This window comes from Dasypus novemcinctus, chromosome 18 (genome assembly GCF_030445035.2).
Source record: "Dasypus novemcinctus isolate mDasNov1 chromosome 18, mDasNov1.1.hap2, whole genome shotgun sequence".
NCBI lineage: Eukaryota > Metazoa > Chordata > Mammalia > Cingulata > Dasypodidae > Dasypus > Dasypus novemcinctus.
Window position 1 is genome coordinate 71,579,703 of NC_080690.1, and position 18,290 is coordinate 71,597,992.

The window sequence follows — 18,290 nt, forward strand, 5'->3', positions numbered from 1 at the left end:
CCTCACCCCGAGAGGGGTGACCCCTCCGAGCTCCCCCAGAGCGCTCCTCTTTCCCACTGGCATTTGGGGGTGTGGACGTTTTGCTCCCTGGAGCTCCCGTGTAGACACCAGGGTGGGCAAAGGCTGGCCCGTGGCCCAAACCCCACCCGCCACCCGTCTCCTCGACGTCCCACTGCGTGTGGAGGGCCGCGGTTGCGCTGCAGGGCGACGGCAGAGCCAAGGAGTCCTGACCGACATCAGATGGCCCGCAAATTCCAAATCCTTGCCGTGGGCCCTCTGCAGAAACCAGCCTGTGGGGCTTTGCGCTTCACCCCCCGGAGGCACATCGAGGACTCGTCGTCTCCTCCGCTCCACCTCCCTCTCCTCACCTTATTTGCTGACTTCACTCATTCATTCTGCCCACTCATTTCTTCACCTGCCAAGCCCTTCATTTTCAGTTCATTCATTCACTCCATTTACTTATTTACCTTATTCTTTCATCCACACCACTTACTCTTTGCACATTTCAGAGGCTTTCCGTGTGCTAGGTGATGGACAAGACGTCCCTGTGTGTGGGAGGAATGACACCCAAAGCCACCCAGATACCAGACTTAAAACGGTGGTGAGAGTAAGCAGGCAGCGTGATGAGGCAAACTGGTGCAACCTGTCCCCGTCTAGGGGCCAAGGAGTGACGTGTGAGCTGTGACCTGAGGGAGAGGCAGGCACCAGCTGGGGAAAAGGAGGGAAGTGCAGCGGTAGAAGGAATAGCCAGTGCAAAGGTCTGAGGCAGGAGCCTGTCTGGGCTGCCTGTGGGACAGCAAGGAGGCCAGCAGAGTTGGAGCAGAGAGCCGTGCGAGCCCTCCCCCACTCCCCAGTGAACTAGGGATTAGCAACCAGTTCTTCAGAAGAGAAGACTGAGGGTCAGAGAGAAGTCATTGAGCAAGGAGGGAAGGCACGGCCAAGAGTATAATCCAAACCTACCCCCAGTGCCCCATTTTGCCATCTCTAACGGGGCCTCCCTGCCTCTTCCCCTCGACAGCCGAAGGTGGTCTGGATGAAGAACCAGATGGAGATCCGCGAAGACCCCAAGTTCCTGATGACCAACCACCAGGGCGTCCTGACGCTGAACATCCGCCGCCCCTCGCCCTTCGACGCCGGGACCTACACGTGCCGGGCCGTCAACGAGCTGGGGGAGGCGCTGGCCGAGTGCCAGCTGGAGGTCCGAGGTGAGGTGCCCAGGGCACCCGCACGCTCTGCTCGCCCGTGCTCGTGCCCTTTGCCCAGCTGAGCGGGGGCCCAGTGCTGACAGGTGACGGGGACAGCAGGTGCAGGCAGACGCCCCGACGCAGGGTGGCAGCTTGAAGGAGGGGGCGCAGGGCACCGGGGGGCTTGGGGCGAGGGCAGGAGAAGGCAGAAGTTTCCCAAAGGAGCCTGTGGACAGCCAGAGGGGCGAACGGGACAGACGTTCGCCAAGGCCTCCTGCCTGTGCGGCTCTGTGGGCCCGCGGTCCCCAAGCTCCATGTTCCTGCCCCGTCCCCTCCTCTGCCCTGGCCCCCAGCCCAGCCCCTCTTTCTTTGTACACCCCGCCCCCTCTGCGGCTCCCAGCCCTGCTGGGGCTCCCACGAGCGCCCTGGACACACGGCAGGGCCCCTCGGCCTGGCGCCCGTGCGCCGGCCCCTGGCCTGAACGGCCCCGCTGGACAGACTTGCCAGGCTGTCTCTGGTCCCGGGCACCTGGCACCTGCTGCTCCTTCTCCCTGGAGCCCTCCCCTCGCCCGCCTCGGTGCCAGTCCAGATGGACGCCAGCCCGTCGAGGAGGCCGCTAAGCAAAGCCCTCCAGGGAAGCTGACGTGAGGCGAGCTTCTGGAGCCCCTGCCCCACCGAGCCCGCCCCGGCCCCCCCTGGGGGCCCACGGGACAGAGGAGACCACTCTCCAGGCCTCAGCGCCTGCCACTCCAGACCCCTGCTCTCCCCACGCCCTGCTCTAACACCCGCTGTCCCCGGATCCCCGGTCCAGTCGGGCTGGGAATATTCAGACTTCAGGGGCCCAGGGCCAGCTTGTGGCCAGCAGCTGCTCAGAACTCCCTGCTGGGATCGGGGGTTCAAAATCCCAGTCATCTCAGGTCCCCTGAAGTGGGGGTGGTGGCCCCGTGGAGGCCGGGGATGGGGCCCGAGGAGCGTGGCGAGGACACGGGATTTAGGAGCACCCCTCTGCCCCCAGTGCCGCACTGAAAGCCGTCCGCGTGTCGCCCCGACCGCCGCTGAGCTGCGCCCCCGGCTGCTGTCGTTTCATCACTGAGAACAGCGAAGTCTTGTCTTGGGCTCTCGTGTCTGTCCTCCTTGAGCGTGTAACGGGGAGCCGGGGCGGGGCTGGGAATGGGGGCGCCATTGCAGTGGGGACTAGAAGGAACAGACCAGGCGGGGGCAGCTGTCTGGGAACAGCGACTTTAGTGAGGCCATGAGGCTGTGAGGGGAGGCGCGGGCGGCCCCCAGGCCGGCGGGAAGGAGGGCAGCGTGGGGAGCCCCAGGGATCCAGGCCGGCGGGGCTGCGGGGTGGTCCAGACGGGGGCAGCTCTTGGTGGACGCCACCTCGGAAGGGTGGCGCCGGTGGCCCCGAGGAGGTCGGCCGCGGCGGAGCCCACGCTGGAAAGGCCGCCACGGCGGGGGTGGGCATCTTGCGGTGGTGACGCGGCGCTGCCGGGGTCTCGTCCTTGGCCAAGCTCTAGTAACTCTAATAACTCACCTGGGCTGCCCCGAGGCAGCCATCTTCATCTTTGGTCCTTCGGTGACCTGGGAGGATGTTGGGAGAGTCAAAGACCCCAGAGTTCTGAGAGCTGCGGGTCAAGTCTGGCTTCCACGGCTTGAGGCTGGGCACGAGAGAGAGCGGGTCTCACCGGCTTGACCTGCGGGGGAGCTGCGGCGGGGGAGGGGCCCCTGCGGGTCCACCAGCGGGACTGGTGCCTGTCCCCTCCCTCAGGCACTGGGCAGCTGGCCCTGCGGCCCTGCCCCCTCAGGCCCAGACAGCCGCACCCCAGGCCCCAGGGCGGAGGTCAAGGGCAGAGGGGCTGCCAGGGGTTCCTGGTCAGGAAAACAGCCGCGCAGCTGGGAGCACGGAGGCTGCAGCCTGCCCCTGCTCAGAACACGCGGCCTCCTAGGGCAGCTCGCACCGCAAGGCCCGCAAGCCCGGCCCCCAGCCACTCCTCCCTCAGACCAGGGAGTTCAGCCCCAGCCCCTCCTCCCTCAGACCAGGTGTCCAGCCCACCAGCCCCTCCTCCCTCAGACCCCGGCGTCCAGCCCCCAGCCCCTCCTCCCTCAGGCCCCGGCGTCCAGCCCCTGGCCCCTCCTCCCTCAGACTGGGCATCCAGCCCCTGGCCCCTCCTCCGTCAGACCCGGGCGTCCAGCCCACCAGCCCCTCCTCCGTCAGACCCGGGCATCCAGCCCACCAGCCCTTCCTCCCTCAGACCCGGGCGTCCAGCCCACCACCCCCTCCTCCGTCAGACCCGGGCATCCAGCCCACCAGCCCTTCCTCCCTCAGACCCGGGCGTCCAGCCCACCACCCCCTCCTCCCTCAGACCGGGCGTCCAGCCCACCACCCCCTCCTCCGTCAGATCGGGAGTCCAGCCCCCAGCCCCTCCTCCCTCAGACCGGGCGTCCAGCCCACCAGCCCCTCCCTCCCTCAGACCGGGCGTCCAGCCCCACACCACCCCCTCCTCCGTCAGATCGGGAGTCCAGCCCCTCAGGCCCTCCTCCCTCAGATCGGGCGTCCAGCCCCCAGCCCCTCCTTTCTCAGACCCTGGAGTTCAGCTCCCAGCCCTCCTCCGTCAGATCGGGAGTCCAGCCCCAGGCCCACGCCCCTTCCTCGGCCACGCCCCCGCGCCGCGGCTCCGCCCACCCCGCCTCGGCACCTTCCTCGCCGCCCCCGGGTCTCCTCCTCCTCCTCGCCGTCCTCCCGCGTGGCGCGCACGGCTCCCGGGGCGAGGGGAAGCGCAGGCGGTAGAGCAGCCGCACCCACTGGCCGAACTCGCGGTCGCCGGTCTCGGGCGGGGCCCGCAGCTGCAGGTAGAAGGCGCGGCCGGTGCGGAGCTTGACCTTGAGCTGCAGCGGCCCTCGTCGTGCACGAAGAGCTGGACGAACTGCAGCGGGAACAGCCTGCGGGACGGGGCCCTCAGCTCCCGGCCTCCCTGCACCGCCCCCCCAGCGGGTGTCGCCCCTCCGCGCGGCAGGAACCCTCTGGAATTAAATCCACCCTTTGGGGACCGTCACCGCTGGCCTCCTCAGGTGGTCCTCCCCCACTCCAGCCTCGGAAGCTGAAATTCCCATTTGGATGTTGGATCCACCTCACACAGAACATGTCTGAAACCCAAATTCCTGCCCCCTACCCCCAACCTGCCCCTCTCTGTCTTCCCCCTCAGGGTCACAAAATCTCGGAGTCGCCCTTGACTCTTCCCCACATCCTCATCCACGCCTGTCGGCACATCCCCAGGGCTCCACCTTCCAAATGCAGCCGCAGTCCCACCACGTCCAAGTCCTCCGGCCGCTACCGCCCAGACCCCTGGCGGCCGCCCCCTCGGGCCCCCCACCCTGCGGTCTGCCCCCACCTGGCCACCAGGGGGCGCCTGTGAGCCCCTAAGTCAGCTCTTCCTCTGCTCAAAGCAGCGCCCCCCCCCCCCCCCCCACCCCCCCCCGTGGCTTGCTCAGAATAGAAGTCCAGGTCCTCCCGTGGGTCCCCAGGCTGGGTGGGATCTGCCCCGGCCCTGCTCTGCCGCCTCCTCTCTCACTCACCTCCCAGCACACCTGCCTCCTTGCTGTCCTGTGACCTGTCAGGCTGGCTTCTGCCTCAGGGCCTTTGCACAGGCTGCTCCTGCTTCCTGCAGTCATGTCCCAGGCTTGCCCTGTCATCTCCCTCGGGTCCTCCTTGGAGCACCGTGTCGGCCCTTCCAGAAGTCCCCATGCCCTTCCTCCTCCTTGAGATCTCTGGACCTCACCCCACCTGACACGTGGTGGTTCGTCTGCCCCCCCTCGGGGGCGGCGGGAGCTCCTTGAGTTTGACCCCAGTTTGTTCCCTGCCCTTGGCTCCATAACCAGAGCTGACAGACACTAGGAGCTCTAGAAGCTTGTTGAGCATTTGAATAAGTGAATTGCCCAGGCCCCTGGTGTGGCACTGAAGGTGGTTCAAGGCCCAACAAGGAAGAGGAGGAAACTGAGGCAAAGAGAGGGCGGGTAACTAGCCGCAGGCCACACAGTTGGGATTTGAACCCATGTCCTTAACCCCACCGCTGGGCAGCCACACGCTTGGGCCAAGCAATCCCTCCTGTAGGAGCTGCCCTCACGTGCACCTCCATGCCCAAGCAGACGTGTGCACGGGGCTGTCCCCAAGACACCAGGTACAAGTGGGCGATTCCGTCAATCACGTCCCCCAAAGGAAGAACAACGACTGACGTTTATGGGGCGCTTACCCCGTGCTTTACAAGTATTAATTCAGGTCTGCCTCCCAAAAGCCCTGGGAGGTGGGCTCTCCTCTAAACCCCCTTTCCAGGCGAGGAAACTGAGGCACAGGCAGGTAGGGAACCTGGCCAGAGTGAATGGAGAAGAGGTGAAGCAGGATATTACCCCAGGCAGTCTGAAAGCAGACATTTGTTCTAGAAGGTTCCCTGCCACATTGCCACACAAGCTCAGGGCGGGACTCATTAAACAGTGGTGTTTGAGGGGTGTTTTGTGGCTGCAGTGAGTGCTAAATTCGTCTGATGAAGAAGGCAGTGGCCGAAGTGACACACAGCATGTGCCTACTGCTCTTTTTAAAATCAGGGGTGTATCCTGGTTAGAAGTGGGGCTAGGGGGTGTCCTGAGAGACTGTGTTTGCAGAGCAAGCTCAACGTGTTTATTTCGATGGCTTGTTTATGGTCAGAGCCACCCCTCAGCACCACTGATAGTATTTTTCCAAATGCAGGTCATGACTCCTGGGGGAGTGGGAAATCAACTGGGGGGACACACCTCGCATGGAAAAGAAAAGGGATATTATAGCACAGAAAATGTCAGGGTGCGCCGTGCCTTGTCAGAGCACGTTGGGTGAGACTCAGTACAAACACGGGAGCTGAAAAGTCTCGAGTTCAGGTCAGAAGCAGATCGTGCCACTAACCGAGTTTCAAGAAAATTTTTTCTTGGATTTCAGAATTGGACAAAGGATTGTGGCCATGTGTGTAAATGTCCTAATGGAAGTGTCGTTTCCTTTTTTCCCTTTGCCCTTCCCCCTTTTCCTGCCCTGTCTTTCTTCTCCTTCCTTCTCCTCCCTCTCCCTCCCTGTCTCTTTCTTTATTTGTAACCATGAGATGTGGTCAAAAAAGTGAAAGCCGCTGGCAGAATGTTTCTGTAAAAATACACATGTCAGTGTTTCGGTATTTGCAGCTAGAGTGGGCTGGGGCGCGGGGAGGGCGGGCGGGGGAAGGCGTCTTTTGTGCTACTGTGTTTTGCGCTTCCCTGGCTTTTTCAATTTGACTCGTCTGAAGGGGCGGTTGTGCAGTGGAGCGCAGCAGCTCAGGGGCCTGAGGCCGGGTCCCAGGGCCGCCGTGATCCCTGGCCAAAGGCTCCCCTCCCTGCGCCTGAGCTTATGTCTTTGGGGCTGGGGCTGAGGCCCCCACCCTGCAAGGTCAGAGATGAGTCATGTGCACAGACTGGAGCCACCAGGTCTGGTGAGGGGCCGCATAAATGGCCATCTCTCCCTGCGGGCTGTTCTGTCCTGAGTGGGTGGCAGCTGCCCCCCGCCCCCGGCTCCTGGCCCCGGCGGCTGTCTGGATGAGAGGCGGCGCTGCAGGCTGGGACACCCGGCGCAGAGAAAGGAGGACATGGGGGGGGCAGTCACCCGAAGAGCTGCAGGTGTCCGTTCTCCTTGGCGGGGCCTGCCAGCAGCAACAGGTCGGGCAGTTCCAGGGCTGGACTGGAGGCTGCCACCCCCATCGTGACCTTGTTGGCGACTTCCCCAAACCTGGTCACCTGGCATTAGGGACAGATTAGTGGTGGCATAGGTGGGGGGTGGGATGGGGAAGGGAGAGGGGTCGGTAACTTGGCGGGGTTAAAGATCATGAACCAGGTAAGATAAGGATCAGGCTGAGAGTCCGCTATCCAAAGGCCAAGAAATATGTGGGTGTAGAGTCAGGGAAACTGAGCCAGGGGGTCAGAGGTCAGGGTTCACAGGGCAGCCAAAGCATGAGGGGGCCTGAGGTCACATATTATGAAGACTGGAGGTCAGGAATCAGCGAGATGGAGATTCGGGGGATACGGGCAGTAGGAGGGAGAGCAGGGGGACCCCCAAGTCGGGAGGTCGGGGTCAGGCCAAGGCTAGGGCTGAGGGCCCCGGGGGCCACACCTGCACGAAGTTGCTCTCAAACATGGGCAGGTCGCGCAGCTGGTCGAACTCGCCGCTCAGGAGGCAGCGCTGGAGCCGTCCGGGCCGGCGCGCGGGACGGGCTGGAACCAGGGGGCTTCCTAGAGGGGAAAATTCGGGGCTTATCTCAGGAGGCTGCGCCAGGGGCCCGGCAGCGGGTAGGACCCGGGGTAGCCCCGTGCTGAGGGGCATAATCCAGTCCATTCCTCACCTGGTTCTCACCTGGTTCTCACCTGGTTCCCACCTGGTTCTCACCTGGTTCCCACCTGGTTCCCTCACCTGGTTCCCACCTGGTTCCCACCTGGTTCCCTCACCTGGTTCCCACCTGGTTCCCACCTGGTTCCCTCACCTGGTTCCCTCACCTGGTTCTCACCTGGTTCCCTCACCTGGTTCCCTCACCTGGTTCTCACCTGGTTCCCTCACCTGGTTCCCTCACCTGGTTCTCACCTGGTTCCCACCTGGTTCCCTCGCCTGGTTCCCTCACCTGGTTCTCTCCTGGTTCCCTCACCTGGTTCCCTCACCTGCTTCCCTCACCTGGTTCCCTCACCTGGTTCTCACCTGGTTCCCTCGCCTGGTTCCCTCACCTGGTTCTCTCCTGGTTCCCTCACCTGGTTCCCACCTGGTTCCCTCGCCTGGTTCCCTCACCTGGTTCCCTCGCCTGGTTCCCTCGCCTGGTTCCCTCACCTGGCCGCCGCCCCCGCTCCGCCTCTCACCTGTCATCCCACCTGCTCCCGCCTCACCTGCTCCACCGAGGGCCGGCTTTTGCTCCCGCCCCCGCTTCATCGCAACGCCCCTGCCCCCGGGGGGCGGCGGAGGGACGAGGCCCGGGCGGAAAAGGTGGGCGGGGCCGCGGGGCTCTGTGGCGGCAAGGCGGTGGGCGGGCCCGTGTGACGTCACAGAGAGGGCCCCGCCCCCTCCGGGCTGGCCTCGGCTCCGGAGGGGGCGGGGCCCGGGGGCCGGGAAGGCGGGGCGGCCGCCCTGTGACGTCAGGCCGCGGGGGCTGGCGGGAGCGCGCCGCGATGGCGGCGGCCGGCACGGGGGCCGCTCGGCTGCTCCTGCTGCTGCTGGTGGCGGCGGCGGCGCCGAGCCGGGCCCGGGGCAGCGGCTGTCGGGCTGGGACCGCGGCGCGGGGGGTGAGAGCGCCTCGGCTGTGCGCAGGGGCGGGGGCGGCGGCGGTCGCGGCCTCGGGCCCTTGGGTAGGGCAGGGTGGCCTTGAGGCCGCGCGGGGCCGAGCGGCGAGAGGCGAGGAGGTGGGGGCCGAGGCCACGGCCCGCAGGGCCGCAGGGGACGGACCGGCCCGATCGGGCGCCAGCTCGTGCGTGAGCGGGAGCCCGCGGGGCCTTGGTCGCGCAGGGGCGCGGGCCTGGGTAGCGAGAGGCTGCGGAGCTGGGAGGCTGGAGAAGGGGAATATGCAAGATTGGCGTGGCGCTGGGGCGGCCTCGTGGCTGTTGGATCTGTCCAGGTGCCCGCTAGGCATTGGGTGTTAGCATGGAGGCGGTGCCCTGGGTGAGGGGGGGCGTCCCGGGACTCAGGAATGCTTATGATGCCCACCGGGAGAAGGAGCTGGGCACGGTTGCCTTGGCAACGAGGGTCCGTGTGTTGGTAGGCTGGGGTTTTCTGGGGAAGGCATTTAGATCCTGAATAATCGTTGATGGGCGGCTCCTGGGAGCATTGGAGGTTACACGAAAATCCGGCCCTTCCCTCAGTGGTCCGCTTGTCTCAGGACTGTGGTGGTTCTCACCTGGGGCCCCGTCGTTCTCACCTGGGGCCGGTTTCTCCTGCAGGCTGCGGCAGACGGCCGCGAGGGCGAGGGCTGCGGCACGGTGGTGCTGCTGCTGGAACACTCGTTTGAGATGGGTGAGTGCAGCAGCGTCCCCGCGGGACCCTAACTCGGGTCCCTTCGAAGTCCAGACTCCGTCCAGCCATTTGCCAACAGCCTTCTCTGAGGTCAAAATATAAGGTCAAAGTTAGTTTTCCCGAAGAGGAAACTGAGTGGCATAGGGGTGCGGGGAAGCCGCGGGGCACGCAAGGGCCCTTCCTAGTGATGGCAGAGCTGCACCCAGCCCCGCTGCCCAGTGTAAGCTGCCACCTGGGGTCTTCGCACCTGGGGTGCGAGGTTGATGATGAAGTCTGAGGTCAGAACTCAGGCTTGTTACATCAAGAAAGCCAGACCTGTGGAGGCAGCCTGGAATCCCCTCAGAGCAGCTCCGGTGCTGACCCGGCCCTGCAGCTGGGAACTTCTGAGCTCTGCTCTACCTGGAGATACTGAGGCTCGGGTTACATGACCTTACCAGGTCACCTGGCAAGGCAGAGGGAGGACTCAGGTTGGGGTTGAGTGTCTGCTGTAGACTGTGAGGTGGGGGGCGGGGACAGGCCCTGGTAGGGGGCTCCCTGATTTGCAGATGGGAAAACAGGACTCAGGTTGGGGAAGTGACTGGTGACTTGTGGGTGGCTGCGAGGTCACTGTTCAAATGCAGGTCCTCGGGTGAGGGGCGCGGTGCGAGGGCAGCTGCTGAACCCACCCTCCCCACAGATGACAGCGCGTACTTCCGGAAGCGGGGTTCGCTGCTGTGGAACCAGCAGGATGGCACCCTGTCCCTGTCGCAGCGGCAGCTCAGCGAGGAGGAGCGGGGCCGACTCCGGGTGAGTTGGGGACTCCGGGGCTCAGCTGTGGGGGGCATCCAGCGATTTCTCCCTGCACCCCACTCTCTCCGTGTCATGCCTCCCAGGGAAGAGAGAGGTTTACCAGGTCCCAACGGGACCCCAGCTCCTCCTGCAGCCTCACGCTGTCCCCTGTGGTCCCGCCCAGCCTTGCTCCCTGCTGGAGCGCCCGGTAGTTTTCACGTGACTCGTTCTTACCTTTCTGGGTTCCACCAAGATGCTTCACAGCCGCTTAGTTAGGATGAGCTTTGCTTGTGAGGAGAAAGAGGTCCTCAGAGCAGCTGGGCTTAAAAGAGAGAAGGTTCTGCCTCTCTCCTGTGGTCCTGCTTCTCGGCCTCCCCAGTGGCCCGGCCTCCTTGAAGGCCTGGCTCGTCCTCCTGGGGTGGGCAGTGCGAGGAGGCTGCCAGGGTACAGGAGGGGGGCCGGCCGGCCAGGGGCAGCCATGTTTCAGGGACAGCTCGCCAAAGCCACTTCCACCCTGGTGACCAGGTGCAGCTGCAAGGGGGCTGGGTGCCGTGGGCTGGGCTCTGGGAGGCCACGGCTGCAGGGGTGCCCCTGCGGAAGATGTTGGGGGAAGACAAGTGGGACACAGAACTGCCTCCGAGAGGCCCAGCCGGCCAGCTGTCCCACGCAGCACCCAGAGGTTCTCCCTCCCTGGCTCCCCCCATGGCCATCTCCTGTTCCTTGCCTCTGGCCCCCGGTCTGTGAGCTGTGTCCTCTCTCAGGCCCGTGCTGGTGCTGAGCGCCACTTCAGCCAATGGGAGGTCCCCTGCAGGACCTGGCACTGGGCTGGGTCCCGGGGGTGGGGCGGATTGGGCCAGCACCCGGGAGCTCCCAGACGTGCTGCTGCAGGGCTGTGCTTTAATGGAAGCAGCCCAGGCCACCAGGCAGCCTGGAGGAGGCCTGACCCAGCCTGAGGACGGTGTTCGTGAGAGCCCCGGGCCGGCCTGGCGGGGCAGTCGTGACTGATCCTGTAGGGAGGGGCAGGGGCTGTGGGAGCCCAGAGGAGGGTGCGAGGACACTGTGCAGGGTGGCCTGGTGCCCTGAGCCCTGCTCTTTGTGTCAGGACAGAAGCCACCTCCAAACCGGCTTAGGCCCCAAGGAGAATTTATTGGCTCATGCACCTGTCCAGGCACAGGTTTGGCATCAGGAACAGCTGGATCCAGCCCATGAAAGGTGTCCCCAGGACTCCTGCCTCACTCCATCGCTGTGCTGGGCTCTGCTCTCCGTGGCTTCGCCCCCATGGGAAGAGCCCTGGGCCTGCCGGAGAATGGGGTGCTGGGTGGGCAAGACTGGGCAGGGCCTCCCGTGAGGGTCGGCGGGGTCGAGGCTTGGTGGAACCCCGTGCCTGTCCCTCTCACTGTCCCCCACTGCCCGGCCCGCAGGATGTGGCAGCCCAAAATGGCTTGTACCGTGTCCGGGTCCCCCGGCGGCCTGGAGCCCCCGATGGCCCGGAAGCTGGCGGCCACGTCTCCTCCTTCGTCCCCGCAGTGAGTCGGCGACGGGACCCGCCCCCACCCTTGCTCCCACCCACCTGGCCTCTTCCCTCCTTCACGAGCCCCTCGAATCTGTTCCCACCTGGCCTGCCCTCGCTCTCCCGGCCAGGGTGGGCGCCCAGTGGAGGCGGCGCAGGGCGCCCGGGGTGGGTGCTGTGAGGCTGCCGGCCCGGGCTGCCGGGGGCTTGGGGGTGTGGGGGTCCCGTGGGGGCACGGGCCTCCTGACCCCGGCGCCGCCCCGCAGTGCTCCCTGGTGGAGTCCCACCTCTCGGACCAGTTGGCGCTGCACGTGGACGCGGCTGGCAACGTGGTGGGCGTGTCGGTGGTGACGCAGCCCGGGGGCTGCCGCGGCCGCGAGGTGGACGACGCAGACCTGGAGCTCTTCAACACGACGGTGCAGCTGCAGCCGCCGGCCGCGGCCGCGGGGTGAGGCCGCGCGAGGCACTGGGTCCTGGGGGCCACCCGGCGGCCTCGGGGTCTCACCGCCCCTGCGTCCCGCCCGCAGCCCCGAGACCGCCGCCTTCATCGAGCGCCTGGAGCTGGAGCAGGCCCAGAAGGCCAAGAACCCGCAGGAGCAGAAGTCCTTCTTCGCCAAATACGTGAGCGGCCCGCGGCCCCTGCCCCAGCTCTCCGTCCAGGGGCTGCCCCGCGGTCCCGCCGCCTCCTGTGGCCCCGCCTGTCGCACTGGCCCCCGCGCTGGCCCGGGCGGAGCCGGCCAGGGCCTGTGCCCCCGCCATAGCGGTTCCGGGGTGTCGGGTCTGAGCAGGGACAGGGAGGAGGCAGGCCTGGGGCTCCCAGGGCGGGGTGGGGGCAGGGTGCCCGGCGCGGCCACCGCAGGGCCCCGGGCTCTTCAAGAGGAAGTGTGACCTGGAGGGCTGGAGTCAGCTGGGGGACAGAGGGGGGACACGGGGGGTGGGGGAGGAGAGCCTGGGCCGGGTAGGGGCCTTGGCTGCCCGGAGGGGCTGGGAGGGGCGGCGCGGCGAGAGGTCAGGGCCACCCTGGGGTCCCGAGACCTGGGCTCCAACCCAGGAGAGGCGCCCCGGGCCGCAGAGGGAGCCAGGGGGAGCCGGCGAGGCCTGGCCCCTGCGCTGGGCTGGAGGGCGGGGAGCAGGGCGCGGGGCGCAGCCGGGGCTGCCAGGGCCTCGCGGCCTTTGCCGGTGGCGCCTGAGGACCCCCGAGGCCCAGGCGGAGGCCGCCTGCTCCCCTGCCGCCCCGGGGCCCGCGCCGCCCTGACCCGCGCTCCCCCCCCTCCTCAGTGGCACCTCATCCTGGGGGGGGCCGTGCTGCTCACAGCCCTGCGCCCCGCCGCCCCGGGGCCCGCGCCGCTGCCGCAGGAGGCCTGAGTGAGGACCGAGCGCGCTGCTCCCCACCCCCACCCGTAGTGACTAGGGGACCTGGGCCCCCTTCCCTCCCGCGGCCTCCCTTGCCGGCCCCCACCTCCCCCGTGGCACCCGGGGCCGGGCGTGCAGCGACTCACCTCCTTTCTCTCTGTGTCTGTCCGCAGTGGATGTACATCGTTCCCGTTGTCCTCTTCCTCATGATGTCAGGAGCGCCGGACGCGGGCGGCCAGGGCGGGGGCGGCGGCGGGGGCGGCGGCGGGGGCAGTGGCCGGTGAGGCCCGTGTTGGCCCCCACCCCTCCCCCTTGCCCACAGCCCCGTGTCCTCGGGGGTCCCAACGCCAGCCCCCTTGTCGGCCGCAGGAGCCCACAGCAAGTCCCCAGGCGCAGTGGCCGGCGTGTGTCCCGCTGTGCCTCCTCCCCTGCCTCCCCCTTGCCCACAGGGCCCACAGGGTAGAGTCCAAGTTCGGGGGCCCCGGCCGGCTCCACCCCGGCCCCGCCCGGCCCCCGCCCCAGCCCCCGCGGTCTTGGGAACGTGCCGAGTTCTCTCCAGCCTCTGTGCCTTTGCTTGTGGGGTCCTCACCCGCCCCCATGGACGGTCCCCGCTCGTCAGACCCTGGATTGGGACGCAACTCCTGCTCTGTCCCCCGAGGACAGTGCCGGCCCCCGGGATGGGCCGGGCCGCAGCTCCCCCCAGCCCTGCCCCCCCAGCCGCGGTGGGTGCCCGGACCCTGCGAGGCGCGCACGCGGGCGGGCTCGGCGGCCCCTGCGCCCGCAGAAGCTACGTTTGGAGTTAGAACGCCAACCCCCAGTTAGGGGCCTGGAGAGCTGGGGGCGGGCAGAGTCCCACCGCTGGCCTGCCGGGGCCTCCGGGCGGCTGCTGGCACTCTGCTGTCTACCTACCCCCCTTTTGTTTTCCTGTTTAAAACTCATAATATACTAGAACGTGCAAACGCTGTGGGAAGTTAAGCCCCGCGGCCAGCTGCACCTGCGTTCTCTTCGGGCCGCGAGGCCGGATGAATCCGCTCGCCCTTTGTCCCTGCTGCTGCGCCGTGTGGCCGTTTAGGAGACCGTCCCCCGATGTCCCCGCTGCGCCTGCTTGCTGGTTTCCGTGCTTATAAATAGACCACCGCGAACGCTGTTGTGCAGCCTCTCTTTGGTGTGAGTTTGAGTTATTTCCCTGGGACGTGAGACAAAGTGGAATTACGGCGGCCCGTGGAAAGGCTTTGTGGGACCGGGTCGCGGGGCCATCGGGTCGACATGGAGAGGAACCACGCCGGTGGAAAGTCGTTCCCCAGGCGCTCCTGCTTCTCCCCGAGCACCTCCGCCAGCACAGACGAGGGAGCGGGCCCGGTTTTCCCTCTCTACCCCAGCAGCGTCCTCCACACTCCCCCCTGCGTGTGCTTTTCCTCTTTCCTGGTATATTCCAGGCACCCCGCAGTGCACGGAGCGCCCCACGGGGAGGGTGTGCCGCGTTTCCTCAGCCAGCCCTCCCCTGGCGGGCGTTTGCGTTCACGTGGATGCGGATATAACTAAAATCATCTCCCGAAACTGACTGGCCGCGACAAAGGGTGCTGGCATGGGGAGCCGCGATTCCTATCGCCAGTTTCCCACCAGAGCGGGAGCCACTAGGCTCCCACCAACGAGGGCTGTGCCACCACCTCCGGGAGGAGGCCTAGCACACAGGTCAGCCGAGAGGTGCCAGCCACCTCCGTGCAGGTGTCGGGGTCACTGGACGGACCCGGGGAGAGGCTGGGCAGCGTCAGCCTCAGGGGGGTCGGCCCCCATGGCTGGGGGTCTCTACGGCCCACCCGTGTCCCTCCTGAGCTACAGGCCGAGACCCTGCTTCTTCCCCCTGGGAGCAGACAGTGGAGTGCCATGAGAGCACCCACCAGGCCTGCAGGGAGCACGGGGTGCCACGAGAGCACCCACCAGGCCTGCAGGGAGTGCAGGGTGCCACGAGAGCACCCACCAGGCCTTGTGCAGGGAGCGCGGAGTGCCACGAGAGCACCCACCAGGCCTTGTGCAGGGAGCGCGGAGTGCCACGAGAGCACCCACCGGGCCTGCAGGGAGCGCGGAGTGCCACGAGAGCACCCACCAGGCCTTGTGCAGGGAGCGCAGAGTGCCACGAGAGCACCCACCAGGCCTTGTGCAGGGAGCGCAGAGTGCCACGAGAGCACCCACCAGGCCTTGTGCAGGGAGCACGGAGTGCCACGAGAGCACCCACCAGGCCTGCAGGGAGCGTGGAGTGCCACGAGAGCACCCACCGGGCCTTGTGCAGGGAGCGCGGAGTGCCACGAGAGCACCCACCGGGCCTGCAGGGAGCGTGGAGTGCCACGAGAGCACCCACCAGGCCTTGTGCAGGGAGCGCAGAGTGCCACGAGAGCACCCACCAGGCCTTGTGCAGGGAGCGCAGAGTGCCACGAGAGCACCCACCAGGCCTTGTGCAGGGAGCACGGAGTGCCACGAGAGCACCCACCAGGCCTGCAGGGAGCGTGGAGTGCCACGAGAGCACCCACCGGGCCTTGTGCAGGGAGCGCGGAGTGCCACGAGAGCACCCACCGGGCCTGCAGGGAGCGCGGAGTGCCATGAGAGCACCCACCAGGCCTGCAGGGAGCGTGGAGTGCCACGAGAGCACCCACCAGGCCTTGTGCAGGGAGCGCAGAGTGCCACGAGAGCACCCACCAGGCCTTGTGCAGGGAGCGCGGAGTGCCACGAGAGCACCCACCAGGCCTTGTGCAGGGAGCACGGAGTGCCACGAGAGCACCCACCAGGCCTGCAGGGAGCGTGGAGTGCCACGAGAGCACCCACCGGGCCTTGTGCAGGGAGCGTGGAGTGCCACGAGAGCACCCACCGGGCCTGCAGGGAGCGCGGAGTGCCACGAGAGCACCCACCAGGCCTGCAGGGAGCGTGGAGTGCCACGAGAGCACCCACCAGGCCTTGTGCAGGGAGCGCAGAGTGCCACGAGAGCACCCACCAGGCCTTGTGCAGGGAGCGCAGAGTGCCACGAGAGCACCCACCAGGCCTTGTGCAGGGAGCGCAGAGTGCCACGAGAGCACCCACCAGGCCTTGTGCAGGGAGCACGGAGTGCCACGAGAGCACCCACCAGGCCTGCAGGGAGCGTGGAGTGCCACGAGAGCACCCACCGGGCCTGCAGGGAGCGTGGAGTGCCACGAGAGCACCCACCAGGCCTTGGGCAGGGAGTGCGTGCTTGTGCTGAGGGGCAGGGGGAGGGGTGTGCCTGGACCCTGCTCTGCTATGGGCTGTTCTCTCCAGGGGATCCCGGGGTCAGCCCAGTTGCTGTGCCGTAGGAGCCAGGCTGCCCCCCTCGCCCGCAGCAGAGGGCTCGTCGGAGGTCCCGGGGCAGGCGGCAGGCCCGCTCCAGCCGCCCCCTCCACAGCTCCCCGCAGCCTCCCCCGCAGCGTCTTCTCCCAGGCTTCAGTTCTGGCCAACCTGATAGGTTAAAAATGGTACCTGCTGTAGCCCTGCCTTGCATTTCTCTTTGGGAGGCTGAGCACATTGGAGCCATTTAACTTCTCTAAGAATTCTCATTCTCGGTGGCACGTGAACGTTGACTCCATCTCTGTGGGATTCATCTGGGGCTTCACGTGGGAGGAGGTTTTCCAGGCCTGGAAATGCGCCGTCCCGGTTTCAGAGGGTCTTGGACTCCGTCTTCTTGGAAGCCCTTCCCTTGGCCCCTGCCCTTCCCTCTCCTCCCCGTCCACCCCCAGGGCCTGGCCACCCAAAGGGGCCGGCCGATGTGCGTTTCCTCGGAGTGCTGACCAATGTCGGTTCCTTTCACACCTGCCGGCATTGGGGGTTATCGTTTCACCTGGTTTTGTGATTTTAACACATACATCCCAGAGTTACTCAAACCATCTCCTCTGCCAGCAAGAGGGAGCATATCCCAAGTTTTCCTGTCTTACATGTGGACTGAATTCTTCATCTTTTCCGTGATTATCCCTGCAACATTTACTGATGCGGCTGTGGAAACTCCTTACAACTTTTAGCCCTTCGTTGAATCTGCAGGTGCTTATGTGCTCCCCAGTCGTTCACTGCTCCGTTTTGTTATCTGTAGAGATGGATTGACATCTGGGATTGTCATGTATCTGAGGGACGTCCTTTTCCTGTGAGACTCTTCCTTTTGCTTCCCAGCGGCAGGTTATTCTGTTGTGTGTTCTGGTCAATGTCAGAGCTAGGTCAGGATCCCAGGGCTTTGTCCTTAAACTTCTCTTGCACATCCCTGGAAAGCTCATTCACCGTTTCACTTTATTGACCAGGGTGTCCAGGGATCATAGCGCAAAGCTGGAAAGTTCGGGGCAGGGCGTAGAGCGGAGCGCCTTTGGCTCACCTCTGGGCCCCAACGCCCAGTTGCCCTCTCCCGAGGCGGCGAGTGTCCAGGTCTCCTCGGCGTTACTCTGGACAAGGTGCACCAACAGGCAAATGGGTATGGAAATGATTTTTTCAAAGTGGGTTCCTCCTGCTTGTTTCTTCTCCTCCACTTGATCTCTGGTCGAGTGGTTTCTATGACTGTAAGCCACATCCTCAGTCCATGGTATGGGTGGCCCAGAGTTTATTTGACTGGTCTCTGTTGATGGCCTTTTTGTTCTTTCAAATGGTGCTGCAGGAATAGCTGGGCACCTGCATCATTTCACACACATGCGAGTGAGTCTGCAGACACAGGGCCAGATGGGAATTCTGGGGGATGAGCTGGGTGTGCTGGCAGTTGTGATGGGCACTGCCCCATTGCAGCTCCAGGTCCCACTCTCAGCTCCCACCAGCCACACGTGGTTTTTCTTCTTCGAGGATTCTCAAACCATTGTCAGCCCAGACCCTTCTCCCCATCTCCAGCCCCATGACCCAGCTGCCTCCGGAAGCCTTCCCCTGTGCCCCGCTGAAGCCTGAGGAATTCAGTGTTTCCCACCCACACCCCTTCCAGGATTCCTTACTCCAGTGGGAGGTGCCACGGCCTTCCCAGCCTTGCTGAGCAGAGCACTGCCCTGCCCCAAACTCTTCCCCATGTACCAGTGCCCCTGCCTCTCAAGCCTCATCTCTTCATCGCCATCCCCACAGCCACCCAGCTCAGGCCTCGTCTCTCCCACCTAGAACCTCACCCTGGCCTCCTCCCTGGTTCCTGGCCTCTGATCTAAGCTGAGTGCGCTGGCAAGGTGAGGGGCTGCCCTCCCCCCTTTTCCTACCTCCCGTTTGGGATGCCCTTCTTTGCCCCATAGAAAGTCACCTGCTCCTTAGCATTGAGGATGCTCCCCTCCTCCAAGCCAGGGTTTCAGATTGGCATTTAGATGTTCCTAGCACATAATTTTATGACCAGCAATCCTTTAATTTTAGTATATTGTAAGATTTTTTCCAATCCCAAATTGTTCATTTTAGCAGGTGACTTCTGGGCAATTCTACAGGGTCCTAACCATTAGGGAGACTCCAT

General features: G+C 65.4%; 2 protein-coding genes across 3 annotated transcripts; one reads left to right on the forward strand and one right to left on the reverse strand.

Moving 5' to 3' along the window:
* Positions 1–2,092: 2,092 nt before the first annotated feature.
* On the reverse strand, positions 2,093–8,203 carry GARIN5A (golgi associated RAB2 interactor 5A). The gene is given in 7 exon segments (XM_058279145.1): positions 2,093–2,410; positions 2,722–2,845; positions 3,871–4,078; positions 4,081–4,127; positions 6,835–6,965; positions 7,339–7,457; positions 8,097–8,203. Coding segments are annotated over 7 exon segments (990 nt in total). The 5' UTR covers positions 8,140–8,203.
* A 161-nt stretch (positions 8,204–8,364) lies between these two features.
* Positions 8,365–14,005, forward strand: EMC10 (ER membrane protein complex subunit 10). 2 transcript variants are annotated; one of them, XM_058280685.2, is made up of 8 exons: positions 8,365–8,489; positions 9,141–9,213; positions 9,890–9,999; positions 11,403–11,507; positions 11,758–11,939; positions 12,019–12,112; positions 12,770–12,856; positions 13,018–13,098. In XM_058280685.2, the coding sequence occupies exons 1-7, from the start codon at positions 8,376–8,378 to the stop codon at positions 12,854–12,856; spliced, it is 765 nt and encodes a 254-aa protein (XP_058136668.1). In that variant the 5' UTR covers positions 8,365–8,375; the 3' UTR covers positions 13,018–13,098. The 2 variants fall into 2 exon arrangements, with proteins under 2 accessions (XP_058136668.1, XP_058136667.1); XM_058280684.2 differs by lacking the exon at positions 12,770–12,856 and having other exon boundaries at positions 13,018–14,005.
* Positions 14,006–18,290: the final 4,285 nt, after the last annotated feature.

Bases quoted from the DNA above. Each gene is read 5' to 3' on its own strand.
- EMC10 (XM_058280684.2), top strand. From the start codon at position 8,376: ATGGCGGCGGCCGGCACGGGGGCCGCTCGGCTGCTCCTGCTGCTGCTG. The intron at 8,490-9,140 runs GTGAGAGCGCCT...TTTCTCCTGCAG, and splicing joins CTGGGACCGCGGCGCGGGGG to GCTGCGGCAGACGGCCGCGA. The intron at 12,113-13,017 runs GTGAGCGGCCCG...GTCTGTCCGCAG, and splicing joins AGTCCTTCTTCGCCAAATAC to TGGATGTACATCGTTCCCGT.